Genomic DNA, 21,331 nt, shown 5'->3' with positions numbered 1-21,331 from the left:
GCGAGAAATTTCTGGTCGCTTATAAATAATCAGACGCAATCTCAAAGTGAACAACAATCACTGAAAATATGTGGGTCAAATACTACATAGAACAATTGAAAGAACCCAACTCCTCATCGCATTCATTTTCGAATATATGTAGAGGTGGAATGGAACAATCTAGCAAGGGTCCGAGAAATTCTAGGCCTGTCCCATCAATGGGTAGGCTAAAATCCAAGGATGACGGGGAGACAAGATGCGGACTGGACATGGGAATAGGGGGGATGTGGATATGAACACTCGTTGTCTGCGGGGTTACCAAAGCATGAGTTTGTACCACATTCGATTCTGTTTTAGAGGCCAGGGATGTATTGGACAAGCCAGTGTGCTTTAAAGTTGATGAGGTGTCTATTGGCTTACCAGTAAGTGGCGGCGAGCATGAGTTTACAGGGTCCTGCATAACGGGATCCTTTTCTATTGGACAAGGGACCAAGTCTCTATCAGGCGTGGGCATAAGGGTGTGAATTAATTTTGTCCCTAGACAGCTTAGCGAAATCTGGAGTTCTTTGGTCCCTTCTTAAGCAACATACTCCATGTCCTCGGAATTAAGTTTAGAGATTTTCTGGTAATAGTTAAGCATTTTCCTAGTAAAACCCTTGTTTTTCAGGATGAGAGATGATTTTAGTAGGACAAACTCATCTACAGCATTGCTTTGGCTTACATCTTCGGCGTCTTTTCCCATGGCAAGCCACTCTCTATATGCTAAGAGTTTGGTTGAGTGTCCATACTACACCCAGTTGGGACTGTAGCAGGGCAGGCCACTTGCTAGCTGTTCCAAGCTTAATGCTTAGAGACCAAAGTTCGAACAACACCGAAAAACGCTAATGAGGTTAACAGCGTACACACTCCCCATACAGGTTTAATGCCGCAGTATGAACAATAGTGTTATTATATTAAATTTTGTGGGCGTGATGGTGTGGGATTGTTTTTTCTAGTTATTAAGCTACCAAGTGGTAGGGAAGGGGGCGAGGGGTAACTTCGCACGGTTGGGGAGAATTCTCAGAAATATGCCAATTCCCTCTACCTTAGAGACCCCCAGCTACTTTGCTCGATTTGGAGGACTTGATTTTTTTTAACCTGCAGAGAGGGAGACCCTTTTTCCCTCTCTCTCATGTATTTTAATGTGATTTTTTAACTCTGTGTTTCTTTTTGGTTATGAAGCCTGACAAACTCCATAGGCATCACCTTTTACATTGTCACACGGCATCTTCAGTGCAGTGACACAGGGAAGTCTCTGAGTTTTCCCAAGGTTTAAATACCTTCTCTGGGATAAACTACTGTTTTCCAAGGCATTAAAGTGAAATTGACTTTACTTACTTTTGTAACTTTCTAGACCCAGCACACACCATCTTAAAATAGGGTGCTGGCGGCGTTACCTAGTATCCCCTTTTGTCTAACTTCTCATGTAACAATTAATGTCACCCTTTCCTTACTGAATGGCTGGTGACAGTGGTTTTGTTTTTACTACTGTGGTGTGCGTTTACAGGGGGTGCGTTTGCAGTTGCAGTTGCAGTAAAGCACCCAAGGGTGTCATTTTTGTCAAAATGGCCCTGGTCTTCTTTTTTCGCCATTTCTTTGTAGAAAGGTCCTTCTTGAGATTTACAAAGGTTTGGTCCCTTTGTTTGTTTTGCCTTTGGCGGGATTCACGAGTGAAGTCCGCCTCTGGCTCCAGGGTGTCTGGGGTAGGCAGGAAGTGAGGGAGGTTGCCGAAATTCCCTGTGCTTAGTCTCCTAGGAGACCCAAATGCACTCTGTGATGATTGGCTGGCTGACTGTCCGGCAAGGACAGCCACCCTGCTGGGTGAGTTACAGCTAGGCGAGTTACAGCTAGGCTGGAATGAAAGGGAGAGAACTGTATAAAAGGCAAGTCTTTTGGCTTGGAAGGCAGAGTCTCGACCACTGGACGAAGGAACCGAAGAAGAACTTGAAAAGGACGCCTGCTGCAACTCCTGGACCGTTGGTTTGCCCGGTGAAGCCCTGCTGCAGTGCCGAAACGCCAAGTTCGCATCGACAGAGAAGCCCCTGCAAGGACGACTTCTCCACTTGAGTTGGTGGGACCAATCAACTCCAAAGTAAGCCACCTGGACATCCATCTCGGAGCTGGTTGAATTTCCACAGAGTTGCTGCTGGAAACCGTAGAGCCAGGGAGAGGAACACCAATTTGTGTGCGTTGCTTTTAAGTTGGCCAAGAGCTCCAGGAAGATCCTCCGGACTCCCAGGAAGCAGGACTGACCTAGTCTGAGCCCCCTCAACAGAGTGCGGGACCCCATCTCGACAGCCAGTAACCACAGTGTTTCTATTTGCGGTAGACGCGAGGAGCTGAAACACTGAACAGCCACTGAAAGTTAAGTTTGCCGGTTGCAACAGTGAGATCTGCAGAGCTGCACAGGAAGAGGAGTCATCTGCTGCACCTTTTCTTCATTTCAAAGGTAATGTACAAAGTCTAAGAGAACTTACCTCTTGCTGTAGAGTTGCTTTCATCTTCTACTGCTCACAAGTCTAAACAGCTTGTGGCCCTACATTGAATCATCTTTTTCTTCAAAGACCACTAAAACATTGTGCAAAGACTTTTCTACTTACCTTCAAAGAAGTGCTTCAGTCTATCTAGACTCTTGCCTATTGACTTTGGCTTAGCCTGTTTTATCTGAATGACTCTTTTTGGGGGATCTGAAAGTATTTGCCTGCTTAAGAAATATTTGTGGTAACTTGTTGGCTCCAATAATCTTTTCCTTGTTGCTTGCTCTTAACTAATTCTGAATGCCAACAGTAATACATTAATGTCAACAGCACCCTAGCAATTGAAGTCACCTGTGAGTGTATGCCTCTGCTGTATGCCATCCCAAATGGGTATTTACTAATTCTGAACTTGAGTGTTTAATTTTGAAGGGTATTTGTCTGGTGTTTTGCAGTGCGCCCTTCTGAAAAAGGCTTATATTAACTGACTGGTAAATAAATTAATAATTGTTTTATCAAGAAACCCTGTGTGTAAGTGTTTGCTTGGATAATTGTCACTGTGAAACTCTGTGTAATTCCCCTACAACTCACATTGACCCCTCTTAAGATAAGCCTGGCTACTAGTCCACACTACCAACCTGTGTAGTACAGAATTATACCAAAGGTTGGGTTACCACTGCCAGGAGGTCGGGGTTGTTGTAGTGCACCCTAAGAGTTCTGCATACAATCTTGCCTAACACGCACTCACCCACTTTCACTCACTGGTTGCTTCTTCGCAGTTTACGGATCCTACTGTACGGCACTGCACATCCAACAGCCGGGGGCATGATGAAAAACAGCCTAGAAGCCAGAGCATGCGCTGGGAGCTGGCGCTAAACAGTTTCAATTTCGGTTTCAGTAACCGGCTGGCCACAGGGGGAAGCTAAAGGTAGGAGAATACCTAGTGGATGAAGAGACCTTTAAACTGCTACAACAAGGCTGACAATGAGACTGTACTAAGCCTGCGCCCTAAAGCAGGGGGCCACCCTATCTTTGTAGCGAAGTGTAGCTGTCGCTTTCACAAGCCGCCGAGCCAACGAACAGCACACTTCGAGCGCACTTCTGAATGCGCGCGTGGTGGACGCGCACGGGAACGGTATTTGTAGATCCTCCTACTGGTGGCTTGTAATATGAACACTAAAAAGGCCATTACCATCAGACCTGGATTAAAATCAAAGAGGTAGCATGAAGTGGCTGGATTGCAGGGTTCTGAGGCAGCGTAAGGAACAGCGACCAGCATACTTCGAGCGCACTTCTTTGAAAAGACTGAAACACGTCCAAGTGGCGAGTTAAAGTCTTGGGGAAGGGAACCCTGAGACTTGAGGAACTACAAGTGTTGTCTTGAGAGCAAAGCCTCAAGACACTTTTTGTTTTAACTGTGTTGCTTGGAACTTGGGGAAGAGAACCCGAGGATTGTGTGGAACTGTATTGTGTGGATCGGCTCTTCCAATGATGGGGCAAACCCCAGATCGACCTGTTCGCGACGGCGACGAACTCCAAGTGGCAGAGGTTCGCCAGCAGGTTCCCACAGCCGAGGAGCATGGGCGATGCTTTTTCGTACCCTTGGGACGGACTGTTTCTATACGCGTTCCCTCCATTGCCGTTGCTGCTCCGTCTCATCAACCAGCTCAAGAAGGCCAGGTGCAGGATGAACCTCATCGCACCGGCGTGGCCGAGGTAGATCTGGTTCCCGGACCTTCTGGACTTGTCAACGTCCCCGCCAGTCAGGCTGCCGGCGGACGCGGATCTTCTCTCCAGAGAAGGAGGCACCATTCTCCATCACGACCCACAGTCGCTGAACTTGCAGGCCTGGCTCCTGCAGCACTAGAGTTTGGAGGGTACGATATCCCGGCTGATTGCAGAGAGGTTCTTGCAAAGGCCAGGGCGTCCTCAACTCTCAAGTGTTACGGTCATAAATGGAAGAGGTTTTCTGTCTGGTGCCGTGCACAGAAGATTAACCCTCTGCGGATTACGGCCCCTCAAGTGCTGCCGTACCTACTGTCGCTGGCCAAAGCTGGGCTGGCTCACGCCTCCATAAAAATACATCTGACTGCCATCTCCCGATATACCAGGACTACGGGATGGGCGTCCTTGTGGTTCCATTGCCTGGTGAAGGAATTTATGAAGGGACTATTCCGATCATTCCCTCCGGTGAAGGCTCCTGCCCCGGCGTGGGAGCTTAATGTGGTGCTGACCAGGCTCATGGGAGCACCATTCGAGCCTATGCATTCGGCCCCTTTGAGGTTCCTGTCATGGAAAACAGCATTCCTCGTGTCCATCACCTCTGCACGACGAGTGGGAGAGATTCAGGCCCTATCTTGCAAGCCTCCATACTTGACTTTTCATGACACAAGGGTGGTGCTGAGGACGCACCCCTCCTTCATGCCCAAGGTGCCGTCGGACTTCCACCTCAACGAGCCCTTGGTGTTACCATTTTTCTTCCTGTCACCTTCGACGCCGGCCGAGAGGACTTTGCAGTCGCTGGATGTAGCTAGAGCGCTGAAGTTCTACGTGGACCGCACGAAGAGTTTTCAGTAGACGTCACAACTGTTTGTGAACTTTGGGTCTGTGAATCAAGGGAAGGCTCTCTCGAAGACTTCCATTTCCAGATGGCTCTCCGGCTGCATCATGCATTGTCACCGGTTGGCAAACCGACCGCTGCCCGGTCGTCCGAGAGCTCATTCGACCAGAGCGATCGCTGCTACCACGGCGTTCCTGTCTGGTGTGCCCCTGCTGGACATCTGCAGGGCTGCTACGTGGAGGTCGACGCACACCTTCACAAGATTCTACTGCGTCGATCGGGACTCCAGGGAGGAGTCCAGGGTCGGCCAAGCAGTGCTGCGAAACCTGTTCGCTTAGGGTGAGCCTGGTGAGGAGGTAAGAGATGCTTAATGTTGAGTTGTTGTATTGCTTAATGTTGAGCCTGTTGCCACCTCCCGTGGTTGTGCATGTGTATACTGCTATGTATTCTTTTATTCATGAGCATGTGAATCCATGCCAGACCCCATGCTGGAGAAGGAACAAGTTACTTATCTGTAGCTGTTGTTCTACAGCATGGGTCTGGCATGGATTCACATGCGAACCCTCCCGCCTACCCCTCCGCGGCTCTTCACTTGGTCATACCGCCACTTGGCGTGCTACCAAATCTGAGGATGACTGCCAGAGGCGGGGCTTAGGGAGAGGGCAGTCATTGGCTGGGGGCAGTATGACCCAGAGATCAGTGATTGGTTACTACTAAGAAAGACAGATCAGAAACGAAACTGATACTGATTTTTTCTTTACCGAGGATTCCCAGCCTCACGTATTCATGAGCATGTGAATCCATGCCAGACCCATGCTGGAGAACAACAGTTACAGGTGAGTAACTTGTTCCTTTGCACTCTTCTTGGTGCTGCAGAGTCAGATCAGAAGATAGTTTTAATCCTTCTGTTGTTTAATCTGAAGGGTGTCCCCTGAGATCAGGGAGAGGCTCCTAGTTCTGGTCTGGAGACATAGGCCTTGTGAAAGACCCTGGGGGCCTCCTTGGAGTTGCCCAATTCCACTAAATAATTGACCTCTCCAAGTTTTCCTACAACATTGAAGGGACCTATCAATTTGTCCTGCAAGACCCTTTGTCTTGTGGAAACTAGAACTAGCTGGTCTGGAGTAAACTCCACCATGTTAGCTTTCTGGTCATGCCATTGCTTGACCAGGGCTTGATCTGCCTTCTGGTTTTCTTATACTTTGGTCATTAATTGTTCAATCATTGTTCAATCATCTTTCTGAGGCCTAGTACGCGGACTGGCTTTAAGGTTGGAGCACTCTCCAATTCTTCTTTGATCAGAGCCAAAGAGCCTCTGACAAGATGAGCATGGTGAAGCTCAAAGGAGCTGAAACCCACTGCAGCTTGAGGCACCTCACTATAAACGTAGAGAAGGCATGGCAGTAGAAGGTCCCACTTTCTTCACTGGGGTTCTTCTAAGGCACCTATCATGCTCTTCATTGTACAGTTAAACCTCTTTACCAGCCCATTTGTTTGAGGGTGGAAGGCAGTTTAGAACTTGTAAGGCACTCCACAATTTTTTGACATGGCCTGCATGTAGTGGGACCTATAATTTGACCCCCGTCAGAGATGACTATTTTAGAAAAACCTACCCTGGTAAAAATACCAAGTAGGGCCTTAGCCACTGTCTGAGCAGTAACAGTTCTCATTGGTATGGCCTCAGGGTAGCTAGCAGCAAAGGCTACTACAACCAATATAAATCTGTTGCCTGAGGAGGTTAGAAGGTCTAGGGGACCAACAATGTCAATCCCGACCGTCTCAATAGGAACTCCCACCACTGGGAGGGGCACTAAAGGTGCCTCATTCTTGGAACCACTATTGCCATACGGCAGCTCCTACAATGTGTACAGGAGGCCATCCTCCCAGTAAAGTCTATGGGCCTCATTACGAGCTAGGTGGTAAGTGGTAAAATTGGTGGTAACTGAGTTACTGTCAATTTTACCATTATGCCAAATTATGAGTTTGTGGAGGATGTACCTCCAGAAAAACCTTTGCGGTAAATCTTCCCACTCAACGCTGAAAAATCTGCAGAATTGTCAGAATTACTGTGGCAGTAATTCCTCTGCGGTAATTCTGCATAAAAAAGCCCCATTGGGGCCAATGGACCCAAAATAAATGGGGAATTACACTGACACCACCACTTGTAATGAGGCAGAAATTCCACCTGACCAAGTGGCGGTAACAGTAATTCCTCAGAGCTATTTTTGGGAGGATTTACCTCCGGTTTTCCGCTGAACTCGTAATGAGGCTTTATGCTTTCCTGGCTCTTGCCCTTCTAGCTGGGAAGCTGTCTGCTGACACAGACCTTCTGGAGACGGACAATCTTTGTCCTCTGCTGAAATCTGCCTTAGAGGGTCCACCTTCTGCAAGCAAAGTTTGCAGCTCAGGGTGGTCTCTAGGATCCAGATCTTCTAAGCAGGAAGGATCTCCTCCAGTTCTGTTTTGCCAGTAGCTGGTTCTTCAGGAGTCTTTTCAACCAACAACTCACTCTCAGCTGGAGGTGAGGTCATTGGGGCGACCTGCGACTTACCTCTGGGGGAAGTCCTCTTCTTCAGAGCAGGTTTGGGTTTGAGATCCTTTTTCTTCCCAGATACTCTGGATTTCTCCTTGGTCTATTTCTTCTTACGAGAAGTAGATGGTTGAGCTGCCTGGGTGTTTGAGATACTGGATTGTTCCTTGATCTCAAAACTGAAAGTCTGTCAATGTTTCCTCTTTGGCCAATCTTGTCAGCTCCTGTTTCTTTTTGATGGGGGGGGCTAGGGGTACTGGAGACTACTTCTAAAGTTTTCAAGTAATTTCCCAACAGAAATCTCCCAGGTACTTCATATTGCACACTAACAGGAATCCTTACAGTCATGTTATTACAATGAATGAGGGCTGGCACAATGGGGCCCATTTGGATAGGGCCTCCAGCAAGTTTAGTGGGACATTTGGGTGCCTTAGCTAGATCCTCAGGTTTGGAAAAACATTCATAAACCACTGTAATGCTGGCCCCAGTGTCTATAATGGCAGGGGTCTCCTGGCCATCTAAAAGTACATTGTCCTTGTAATATTGTTTGGAGTTGTCGGGGATAGTATTGTAAACATCAATATTCTGTTGTTCCCACAGACCCAAGGACACTAAAGAAACACTAGCTTGATTTCCAATGAGTTCTTCAGCTAGCATGTGAAAGTGGGCACCGGTCATTGGAGCTTCTTCCTCAGGGACAAAGGCTAACGGTACAGATTGGACTCCTGTAAGGTTTACCCTTACATTTGGGTTCCCCTTTCACATGGTCACCAGACCCACAAACCACACATTTACCAAAGCTTTTCTGGAATGGGGGTTTCTGGTAACCTCCCTCTGGTTTGGCTCCAGAGGTTTCACTAGACATGTATGATTTCACTTGGTATTTACCCTTATGATTTTTCTGGCCCTCTTCGGATGGTGGAGGATTAGAATTTGCTTTACCTTCTTTTTTGTGCTTTTTCCCCTTAGCCTTTTTATGAGTTGCCCCAGAGTCCTTGTGAGTGGCCCTGTTGGCTACCCATAAGTCAGCAGCTAGTGCTAGCCTCTTAGGATTAAGTTCATTTGAGCCAGCCAGGTGCAGTTTCAGCTCACTAGAGCATGTATCACAAATATTCTGTAGTAAAAATAATTCCTCATGCCTTCAAAAGAGTTTACTTTATAACCCTATACCCAGCCATCTAAGTTCTTCAGGTATTCACACACCCAAGTAGCACAAGGAGTACTATCCTTTTTCTTATGGGCTCTAAACCTTTTTAGGTATTGGGAAGGAGTCGTCCCACCTGGCTATAAGAGCCTGTTTGACTAGTTCATAGTTCTTCCTGTCATCAGCATTCAATTTCATGACGGCATCACAGCCATTCTTGGAGAGTCTAGACATAATCCATGAAACTAAATCATTCCCACTAATACCTTGCAAACTATAAGTGAATTCAAATGTACCCAACCAATCCAAGACATCTAGCTTTGAATCATACATATTCACTGCCTCTTTTGGTAGGTGAGGTCTCTTGGGACTGACAGACTGAGAAGACCCTGACAAGGAAGCATAGTCAAGGGAAGTTTTCTTCATGTCATATTCATGCTGCATTTCCCTCTCCCTGTGTCTTCTTTCTTTGTCCTTGTCGTCAGATTGTACTGTTAGTTTTCTGAATACACAAAAGCCGGTCAAGTGGCACAGCCAGTAGAGCGCTCGCTTTGACATCTGTGCAGAGTCTGCTAACGCAGGTTTGAATCCCGGCAGGGCCAAACTCAGCCTTTCATCCTTCCGAAGTCGATAAATGAGCACCACACACCGTGGGTAATAATAAGCAGCGCTCAGATACCTGAGGGTTCGTAGCGCTATATAAGTGCCAAATTATTAAATTATTAAGTGCCAAATTACTAGCTCAATTCTCATTTCTTCAAGTGAAAGGTATTCTGGGCTTACATTGTTACATTGTGACCCAGGAGTGGGCTATGGTAGGAGGTACCTGATGTACAGTAGAAGGCTGTGGAGGAGGTTGGCAGGCCCTTGTGAACCCTCTCCACCTTCTGATCCATTTGGCAGATTAGAACTAAGCTCCAAACATTAATTCTCACAATCTTCTTCCATATCAATGTTGGTAGTAGGGGTTATGGGCCTACTCCCAGGGTTTTGATGATTCAACAATGTTTGTATCAACTCATGTTTTTTTCTCCCATTTCAACTCAGGTCCCTTGGTTTACATAATTCTTTCAGTACTGTAAGTGCAGCAAGGGCCTGTTCATTTTATTTATCCATTTCTTTGAGTTCTAAGTTGCTTAATGCAGTGGAGCTAGCCTTGTGGATGGTCTTCTTGGACACAAGTATAACCAATACACTGTTTAATCCACTCTGCACCAATCCCCACCGCCTGCCACCAGTGTTAGGTACGTTTTTCTAAAGTCGAACTGGGCTGGGACTCTGCAAAACGTATCTCTTGGTATTAGGGACCCAACTCTGAATATAGGCCTGTACTACACAAGTCGGTAGAGTGGCTGAGAAGCCAGGCTTATCTTAGGAGGGGTAATGTGAGCTGTAGAGCAGTACAGTGAAATCAGTAAACGCAAGGATCCAAGTAAACACACGTACACACTTAGATATATTAAATTATTTATGTATACACAAGGCAAATCAATCATACTAGAAATGCAGCAACTAATAATAACATTCAATAGCAGATGGATTTAAATTAATATTAAGAATCAATAATGCAGGTGAGTACATTCTTTCTATGCTACATCCAGCACACGGAGTGACATCAGTCAAAGTCAGTAATAGCACTTATATATGTATATATATATCACCTTTAAACATTGTGTTTGGAGGGAAAGTTTCAGAGTTAGATAGAACATACTTTAGCAACTGTTACACTAGTCTTTCCTCCCAGAGGGATGTAGGTAGTCTGTTTCCCAGCAGAAAACAGTGTTACACAATTTAAAACCTATGCGGGAACCAGCACTGCCAAAGCCAATGGGGGTGAGAAGAGTAGCATTTAGGGAACCAGAATAACCAAAGTCAAGTGAATAGTTCTAGTTCTGATGCAGTTCCTCTGAGAATAAGTTATTCACACAGTCAGTAGTTCTTGAAGAATTCCAGGAGTTCATGAGGAGCCTACCTGATGGTGCACAAGCTGCCAGGCCTGTGCAGGTGAGTTGAGGTGAACTCTAGATGGGTGAAAACATCACTTCCCAAGCCAGGAAGCACCGAAGATGGCACAAGGTAGTTGCATACCAAACCCCACAGTACCTTTAAAATGAAAAAGTTGTTCCAGCTGGCTTCCTTCCTGATGCACTGATGCAGACCCTGATTCCTGCTCCTTAGTCGTGGTGACGAAAGGGGGGACCTTTGGTGGGCTTCTGCGGCAGCACTCTGGGGAGGCACTCGACAGCAACGGACTCCACTCACTTCAGCTGCTCTTTGTGGTTTTGGTGCCTTTTCTAAGTACCAAGAAGGAACGAATATCCCTGGTTGGATTTTCCTCCGTCACTCGGTCCTGAACTCTGGTGAGGGGACTTTTGACGACGAATTCCTGCTTCTGCCGGACCCCACGGATGCCTGCTAAGTTTCAGCCGAATTTGTTCTTCGGAAGATGAAGCACTTGATGATGGTCCAGGTACCCCAGGTATTAGGATATTGCAGCCCAGGCGCAGCAAGTCGGGGGTTAAGCCAAAATGTAGCAGGTCTCTAGGCTAGTTGTCCCACCAGCCTAAAGTAGGAAGTCGACCTTGGCGGATCTTCCCTGTCGATTTAAAACTGGGTCCGCACGGCTGCAAGACTTTCACCAGTGCTTTTGCGGTCCTGGAAGGTGCTGCTGGCATCTCTGCTCATCCTCTTCATCGGATGTCTTGTTCCAGTGGTCGACTCTGTCTGCAGTCCCTAAAGCCTTGCCTTTTATGCAGAATTTCATTCATTCACAGGCATATAGCTGTCAATCACCTGGGGATTGGCTGTCCTGCGGGACAGCCAGCCGCCCATTTAGAACTGGTTTCAGCCAGGCATTCTTAGAGACTGCTGGCGAAGCTTCGGGCTCCTCCCTCACTTCCTGCCTTCCCAGACACACTGGAGCCTGAACGGGCTTCAGGGCTGAAGCTTGCCAAAGACAAAAAACACAAAGGTCTCAAACCTAGTGTAAAAGATGAAGTAAAATCCCAGAAAGAACTGGTGAAAAAAGAAGACCAGGCCATTTTGGAAAAATGGTCAACCATGGGTGCTGTACTGCAGCTGAGAAATCAGCCTGCTAGTACCCAGCACAAAAGGTAGTAAAAAAAAGTAATCACTGCCACCAGCCATTTAAGTCAGTGATTGTAACAAAAAGTTACATTAGAAGTGGGATAAGGAGCTACTGTGTAACCCCCCAGTACTCCACATAGCAGGGTTGTGTGTGCTGGACCCACACAAGAGAAAATTAAGATAAAAGTAATCTCACTATTCTTACCATTCTTGGGCACTGTAGTTGACCCAAGAAAATGTATTTAAACATTAAGAGAAGTCCAAGGGTGCTATGTGCCACGGTGCAAAAAAGCAGATGCCTATGGAGTTTACCAGACTCCATTAAACAGAAAGAATTAAAAATCCTAGCCAGAAAAGCAGAACGAGTGAGTGGTAAAAAGGGCCACTCAGGAGATTAAAATCCAAAAACAGTCCAGCAAAAGTGCTGGGGGTCTCAGGTTAAAGAGAATTAGCACAGAAACTGAACATTCTCCCTAACAGTGGTAAGAATCTTCCTGTCGGAGGAAAAATACCCTGTCTCATCCCACGCAATCTCCTCACTACCCTGGGCCCCAACTTCTCCCAGGTGATCCTCCTGCAGTACACCACCCCAAGCGTTGGGATCAGGAAGCGCCTGCCTTCCACTGGTCACCTGGTAGGAGACTTTAGGCAAGGTTTCAGTGAGGGATCTGTAGGATTCTTCACAGCATACATTACTAACCGTAATCGTATTTCTGATGCTTGTATCTGTTTAGATTCACATGCGCCCGCCCTTCCTCCGCTCTTCGAGTTGGAGGTTCTTGAGTAAACCATAGATAAGTTACACACCTCATGATAACTACCTACTCTCCACGCTTACACTTTATGCTCCCTCTTGTCAGAAACAAATGATCTGAGGGACCGCGACCGTGAGGGATCATGGGTACAGTCAATGGCACACTAGGAATAAGATTACTAACACGCTCAGTCGACATCCCTTTTCAAACTTGAAAAACATCATCTGCAATACTCTGCACCTACCACTAGATGTCAGACTATGCAAAGCATGTGAATCTAAGCAGATACAAGCATCAGAAATACGATTATGGTAAGTAATGTATGCCTTAGTACAAAGGTAGCGGGCGCCCCTCTCTCGCAAGAACAGACATGATAACCTGTTCAGTGGTTATTAACCACTTGAGAGTTCGCAGCCACTGCTTTTACTCACTGTGCCTTTCACAGATGGGAAATATCCATTTGCATATCAGTCTTTGTCCTGCCCAGGGGCAGTCCAGCACCGAAATACAATGGCAATTCCAATCTGAACGAGAGTACCACCAGCAACCCCATACACGTGTTTCACCCTTGTTGGGGATCATCAGTGAGGTGAAGCTGATGCCCCCAGGAGACCTAGGGTTACCAATCCCAGGTTCCTTAACAAATAGTACAAAGGTAGCCTCACTGATGATCCCCAACAAGGGTGAAACACGTGTATGGGGTTGCTGGTGGTACTCTCGTTCAGATTGGAATTGCCATTGTATTTCGGTGCTGGACTGCCCCTGGGCAGGACAAAGACTGATATGCAAATGGATATTTCCCATCTGTGAAAGGCACAGTGAGTAAAAGCAGTGGCTGCGAACTCTCAAGTGGTTAATAACCACTGAACAGGTTATCATGTCTGTTCTTGCGAGAGAGGGGCGCCCGCTACCTTTGTAGTAATGTATGCCTTATACTGCCATTGAGTGGACAAAGGCATCATGAAAATGTGTTTGAAAATGCTCCTGTGCACTGATGGTGACTTGGCATCTAATGGGTGTTTTCACACCCTAGCCTACAAAATCCTACTAATTGTAAAAAGGTCTTTTTCTTAATTGTACACAGAAAGTGTGCTGTGAAATACTTCATTTTAACCTATTATTAAAAATAAATTGTGTAGGAAGAACCTCCATGAAGCCCCATTCATTGGTGTGGGCTCAGTTGCTCACACACATTAATTGGAAATGTTTGCCCCCCTCCAATTAAAAAATTCAAGAGCTGCCAATGCTCCCCATGATAAATGATATTGTTGAAGAATTAAGGCTAACGATTCCATCGCCAGAGCAAGTATAACTGGGGACAGAGACCATCCGTGTCTTGAAACCCTTTTACATACAGTAGGACGTGAAATGACTGTGTTTGGTACTATCCTACAACTGGGGGTAGAATATAGTAATTTTATCCATCTCACGATATTGGTGGCCTTAAGTAAAATGTCCCAAAACTGCCCAAACATAAAGCCACTTTATGGAATCAAATGTTTTTTCAGCTTCTAGAACGCTGCTGTAATGTCTTGTTTAGGGTTAATGCATGTTATTTTATTTAAAAAATGTCTTATATGAAATTGTGTTGATTTTCCTAATATAAATCCAGACTGATCTTTCTGAATAAGCTTCTGTAAATATGGAAGTATACAATTGGCTATAATCTTTGCAAGTATTTTATTGTCTAAATTTAGCATGAATAAAGGGTGGGTGAAACCACAGTTTTCAGGTGATTTGTCAGAAGTGTTGACAGAAGATCCGCATTTGCCATTTAGAATTTGGTGGTCAGACCATCTAGCCGGGGAGCCTCACTGTCCATGGTGTTGCATATTTTGAATAATGATAAAGGGTTATCTAGTACTTCAATAGGGTCTACATCTAGTTGATGGAATTGTATTCTGTATAAATCCTTTGTGAAATCCTCTGTCGTACATGTGGTACTAACATCCTACAATGAAGCATTGATTTCTCTGAACACAACACAGAATTAATACCGAACATAGTGGTAATCCTTTCTCTCATATCATTGACTTTCAAAATTTGCTTTTGAAGTACGGAGCATAATGGAAATGTATGGAACACAGAGTATCTGGAGATATTGCAACCTCAGTGAAGCCGGCAATACTAAAGCAAAATCTATGTATCACCCTATAGCTGATAAGACGATAGGGAAAGAAAACAAATGACCTGGTGAGATATTAGCTTGGCTTGTGAATAGAGAAAGGTAACACCGTCTTATAAGTTATAGGGTGATACATAGATTTTGCTTCAGTATTGCTGGCTTCACTGAGGTTACAATATCTCCAGATACTCTGCGTTCCATACATTTCCATTATGCTCTGTACTTTAACAGCAAATTGTGATATAGCTTTGCCCCATCACTAGTGCTAGACCTACACGGATCCCTCAACAGAATGAAATCGCGAACCCAAATGGTAATGTCAAGAGGGGATGGAGGCCCCTCTCAACCTGGGGCAGGAGGCTTACCAGGATACCTGCCAGAACCAGTCATTCCCCCAGAGGGAGGCAGGGAGGTAGCCCCAGCTTCAATCCTAGTCTTAAACCCATCATGTAACCACCAGGGCCTTCCAATTCATTTTTCATAGTGTGCTGGATTTCTATGGCTCTTTTTCCCTTTCATCTCAGAACAATGAAATGTTCATACTTTAGTTAATGGGATGTCAGAAAAGTGCTTTTATGTCCTTATAACTTCATTCTTTTTTTTTTATTCAAATAGGTAACAGACCCATGAGCAGAAAAAAGAAAGGTCAAGTTACAATCAATTCCACTAAAAAATCTACTTCCTATGAATCTTCATCCGGAAAAGTAAAGCTAAAGGTCCTCAAAAAAACGGATAAAAGAGCACATTTGGGAAAACGCAAGTGGCCGGAAAGTCATGATGAATTTCCAAGAGAAAAAACTGCTGCATTTGAAAATGGTGTAAAAAACCCAGCACATTCCACATTATATCAGGCAATACCCAAACTAGACCGAACAGATAAGTATGAAGAATCTGAAAGTACTCAGAAAAATACAAAGCTCCCTGAAGATCACCAGAAAACACAGCAAACAGTTGGACCCTATGATTGTGATGAATGTGGAAAGAGTTTCAGACACAACATTAATCTCATTCAACATAGAATAATGCATGCTGAGCAGAAAAACGGCATTGAAAAGGTAAAAAAAATAAATATACCTGGTCTTTATCCATGTAACAAATGTGAGAAAAGTTTTACATATAAAACAAATCTCAGTAGGCACCAAAGACAAAACACTAACTGTCGTGAAATTGTCAGCCGTAGAGCACCTTATGTTAGGCACAGGCGAAAGCGTGCAAGCAAAAGACCTCACCGTTGTACCGATTGTGAGAAAAGGTTTAGTACAAAGGGAAATCTTTTCCGGCATCAGAGAACACACACAGGAGAAAGACCGTATGACTGTGATGATTGTGATAAAAGCTTTGGTCGGAAGGAGCATCTTAACACACACCAGAAATTCCACACAGAGGAAATGCAGGGAATTGTGGATCCAGACCTCCCCCATGTTCAGCCAGAGCCCCGCCAGGTGGAGCCAGTGCCCTGTCAGTTAGAGCCAGAACCCCGCCTGGTAGAGATAGAGCCCCGCCTGGTAGAACCAGGGCCCCCCCATGTACTGACAGATCCCTCCTATGTGGAGCCAGAGCTCTCCTATGTGGAGCCAGTGCCCTCTTATGTGGAGCCAGAGCTCTCCTATGAGGAGCCAGTGCCCTCTTATGTGGAGCCAGCGCCCTCTTATGTGGAGCCAGCGCCCTCCTATGTGGAGCCAGCGCCCTCCTATGTGGAGCCAGCGCCCTCCTATGTGGAGCCAGCGCCCTCCTATGTGGAGCCAGCGCCCTCCTATGTGGAGCCAGCGCCCTCCTATGTGGAGCCAGAGCCCTCCTATGTGGAGCCAGAACTCTCCTATGTGGACCCAGATCCCCCCCAGAAAACTGTGTTTTATCAATGTACTGAATGTGGGGAAATCTTCACTAACAAGATAGTACTTCTTAAACACAAACTAAAGCACAGAGCAGAGAAACAGTTTGAGTGTCCGGATTGTGGTAAATGCTTTGGTCTGAAGGGGGCTCTTGTTAAACACAAAAAGACGCACTTGCATAAAAAAGCTGTACTGGAGGCATTGACCTCAATAGAGACGCCTAGTGTGGAGCCATTGGCTGTGCCTGACCAATCACAGACATCTAGTGACACAAGTGAGAGTCTCAATTACTCTTTGGGACAAATCACGCAGCAGAACAAATACACTGGAGAGAAACACCACATATGTAGCGATTGTGGGAAGAGTTTCAGTTCTGCATCCTACCTGCTGAAACATCAGCAGATGCACAGAGGACAGAACCTCCATACATGTTATGATTGCGGGAAAGGCTTCCTTAGTTCGTCGAGTTTGATCACACACCGGCGAATACATACAGGCGAGAGACCATATCAGTGTCAGGAATGTGACAGAAGCTTCAGCCAGAAAGGAAATCTGAATGTGCACCAGAGAACACACACTGAAGAGTATGCAGCCATGATGACATTGCAAGAGAAGCCACAATCTAGGCATAACCTCGATCAGTTGTGAAAAATAAAGCATTTCATAGCATTGTACTCCTATTGTTTCTTCAATGCCTAAACTGTTAAAGGTCCATGTGGCTTTGATAAAATCAGTTGCAATTACATGAAACCAATGTCAAACCACACTGAGAGATCAGGTCATCTAATAATCCAACAAATTATTATTTTGGGGAGATTATTTGTGTCCACCATTAAACTAGTTATGTTGGATTTTTCTTTTTTAACTCCACCTTATTTATCTGATGTGTGTTGTTGACCAAAACACTACAGTCCACTGAAAGAATAGATCCAAGCAGGAAGTAAGACCCCAAATATTTTGAGATGGTGTTTGTTCTCGATAAGGGGTTTAGAACTGGCTCATACAAAAAGCTTCTTTGTGAAGAATGCAACATAAAAACTGCAACAGGAGTCTAAAATGCTTGGGGCAAGGCAAGCAAATAATACCATAGAGAATTCAAAATAATAGATGTTTTATTATATATCAACATTTAATCTGTTCACCCTGCTGCTTTGGAACTATTTTGCAATGGCTGGTGTCTTAAATCAGTTGAAAACAAAATCAAGAACAACATTTCATGATCTACATGTAATTTACACAATCAAATGTACAATCCAAGTATTTATCATACAATAAAAAGAAAACCTCACCCCTGAAAATATGATGTTGCTTCTAGGTGTACCCTGGACAGCTTTAGGCACAAGCCTGAAAACCTCAAGACTACAAAATATCCATAGGTGATTATTGTATTAGATGAATCTCCAGACGACTTTAATCATTATGAGCAGACCTATTGTGCAAGATCCGAAGGCTTGAATGAGGATCCTTTGAAAATGTAGGTCCAAGAATGCCATAATCTGCAAAAGAAAAGTAACAGATGAATAAGTAACTCTATGAAATGAAACACCTACATAACTGAGTAAAGATTAAAGTGATGCTTGTCTACAAAATGGACCCCATTTTGTAGGCCATATCCCAAATAGGGCCCATATTTAAAGAAAAAACAAAATAAGATATCCTATTTATTAGATATGTGATATCAATGTACATTGTATAAGAAAATATTTACGTCTAAAAACAAATATAGCTCTTCACAGTATAGAATGCACACTTGAGACCTCAGTCCTGTACACATCTTTTATCTGCTGGGAAGTATTTTAAGAAACATGTCCTATATGCAAACGATTCAAACTTGGCCTCTTATGCATCAAAATAGCGCTCTGTGGCAGTGCTAAGGAAACTTAGTTAACCTGCATGAAAGAAATATGAAAGTCATCCTGTTAAAATGTTTCACTTAAGTGAGGTTTGTTCTGTCATCGCATATATAGATAAAGAAAAAAATGTAGCTAATAACCAAGGAATAGCGAAAAAGGAGAAGTGTAACCGAAAAAATACCACAGGAATCATGGTAATACTACAATTGTAAACTTAGCACATAGGGTTGGACTGACTGTTTACATTCTTCACATGTACACATGAAAAGTGCATGGTAGAGGAAGTATAATAAAGGATGCTCATAATTAACATTGAACGCTCTGCAGTATTCTTGTACCCAAGAAATTGGGCCACATTTGAGACTATGACCTAGTGGTTACGTTGGATATCTGCATGCCAACTAATAAAGGTAGTTGTTAGGAAACCCTGTGAAGTGAAGGAAAGAGAAACATGTACCTGGAAAGGATAATAGTTTGATCAATGCCAAATTACTTCTGTTGGTTTTGGTTTCATAGGCAAAGGATCATCGGACACTGCAAAGTATAATCAGATAAACAGTATGCATTTAGAATCAAAATGGCTTGCCGAAAACACATCTGTCAATTTCACCCAATCTTGATTGCCACAACCGCTTGATTTTGAACATTTCTGATGACGCTTGTATTCTGAGACATTATCATAATACCCTGACAGAAACATCCAATTCTTTCCTGCCATGCCTGACAAGTACTTATCATGGAAAAAAAGAACTCAAGAATAAGTACATATTTGTACCTATTGGGAGGAAATCCATGATTAGACTAGATCCATGTTTTTACAGTATAGTAAAAGAGAGGCACTTTTGGATGTACTATTTTCTGTGCACGGCAGCACAGTTGTGGTAAGGCTTTCAGAATGAATCATTTGCTAGTATGTGGTGATTGACACGTTGCATTCCTCCCTGCTGTGGCATGCACATTCACCAGACTGAAATCCTTTTTGAGATACCAAGCTTTTGGGAAATTGACAGTATGTCAGAACAAACCTCCTATTTACCACTCGAAGATACTCTAGGAAGGCCACACACGACTGAGAAATGTTTTGGTCATAAGCCATTTTCACTGAACCAGTGGGACGAAAGATGGATGCATTTTCATAATCACTATTCTGATCATGGCAATTATGGAACAAATAGACCCAGCATTCTACACTTAGATTAAGAAAGAAACCATACATTTCTTTAAAAAAAAAAGACACTAGCAACTAGGCTGTCCCGCATGTGAAAGCAAACACTTTTTGACAACACTTTTTGACATACACTCGAGAAACCACTTATTTCTGCTTTCATCATAACAGCGAAAGAAGAAAGATGGTTAACTTCAGCTGACTAATCATGAAATTGGAATTCTGAGTTATTCAAGGCATCAACATATTGAAATGCTTCCAGATTCAAGAACAGGAATCATACCTGGCATGGCTAAAAGAGTAACAGCAAGAGTTATAAAGTATGCCATGCACACATCTGCAGCGATTGTGAAAAATGTCTTCCTCTGGGAACATTGCTGAAAATAAATGCGGAAGTGACCCAGCTTTGTGCTTAAGTGCCATCCTAAAGCGACTACCAATTAGTTGTAATTCTTTCCTTAACAATGCAGTTTGTCATAACACTGTCCTTTTGTCAGAACCACTTGCTGGCTCCATGGTGGTACATATATCACCTGTAACTGAAAAGTGCAACAACAGTGTTTTTTCAAATGTCATCACCAGGTATTGGGGTGGTGTGTACATCAAGATGGGTTAAATAATCAAGCACTCCAGTGATTAAATTGGCTTTAATCTTCTGTTATGCATTTAGGACATTGACGTTTATGTTTTTATGTGGTCTGCTTATTTTCATTGATGCAAGTGGATGGTAAGCACCCTACTTGTACAAATGGCATATTTTGCACGTGGGAGATAACACTATGCCATCCTTCACTGTACACCAGCTGCAGTTACGCTTCTGAACATGAACAGTTAATTGCAGCAAGATGATTTCAGTGAGAACGATCATGTTGTCATACATTTTCATATAGACTTTTTCATCCTTGGTTGATCCCCTTTTTGCTCTGTAAAAACATTTTGTGTGTTTTTTGTTTGTTGTGGTTAGATTTGTTACTATTCAGCTTACATTGATATTTCCAGTGCTTACAATACCAACACAGTAAGTCTTTGAATATGCCTTGAATTATGAAATCCTGTGAAGAAAGAAAGACTGTTAATTCAGCAAACCTTTCTGTGTTTGCTTTCTGAATCAGAAGGACACCTCACCAAAATCCTGGACTTGAAGAAGACTGTAAAGGTGTTCTTAAGGGCTCGCCTAAATAATGATGCATTAACTACTTGGTTAGTAACAACTTCTCCTCATTAGGGGTGGTCGAAATGAGGATACCGACCATGTGATTTTAAGTTTGAATTTAAAAATTATGCATATAATTTCTTTTATTTTAACTAAGCAGAATGTCTGCTGAAATTATGGTTGTGTGCTGTTATATTTTCCTGTTAATACAGCAACATTTTAGAATTACTGTTGGTATACGTGAGTGGGGGAGGGTGTTTGGATAGGTTTCTGTTTTTCAGTTATATGAGATAATAAAGCATTATAAAATAAATTGATTTAAAGTGTTTTGGTGATTCTCTGGTGATAACTCAAGTGCTCTTTTTATCATATATTCAACTCTTCCAGCCATATTCACACCTGATGTTATCCAAAATGGAATCAACTGTACCCCTCAACCAGATATTAGACTTAAGTGGGCAGAACTCCAACTATATAGGGGTCCGGCCTCTGGAATTTTGACATCTTAGACTTCAGGTCAATTCCACTTTGTTCTGGAACCTCTTGAAGGCATGTATTCTTCTAGACTCTTCCCAAGACTGGCGTATTATGCTAATCAAGGCATGAGCTGTGATATTGTGGGACCCAGTGGATTT

The 21,331-nt window shown here is 44.0% G+C and overlaps 1 protein-coding gene across 2 annotated transcripts in view; it reads left to right on the top strand.

Annotated features, from left to right (window-relative positions):
• The window catches only part of LOC138580131 (zinc finger protein 300-like), a 558,246-nt gene extending 537,233 nt beyond the window's left edge, over positions 1-21,013 (top strand). Inside the window, exons 9-10 of one of the 2 annotated variants that reach the window (XM_069650435.1) lie at positions 15,309-15,748; positions 19,715-21,013. In XM_069650435.1, the coding sequence (XP_069506536.1) occupies positions 15,309-15,748; positions 19,715-19,735 (461 nt within the window). In that variant the 3' untranslated portion in view covers positions 19,736-21,013. Of the gene's footprint in view, positions 1-15,308 lie in introns of both variants that reach the window. The other variant, XM_069650434.1, reaches the window with a different exon arrangement.
• Positions 21,014-21,331: the final 318 nt, after the last annotated feature.

Source organism: Ambystoma mexicanum, chromosome 3p (genome assembly GCF_040938575.1).
Source record: "Ambystoma mexicanum isolate Mex_15411 chromosome 3p, UKY_AmexF1_1, whole genome shotgun sequence".
NCBI classification, from domain to species: Eukaryota; Metazoa; Chordata; class Amphibia; order Caudata; family Ambystomatidae; genus Ambystoma; species Ambystoma mexicanum.
This window is presented reverse-complemented; position numbering and strand designations above follow the sequence as displayed.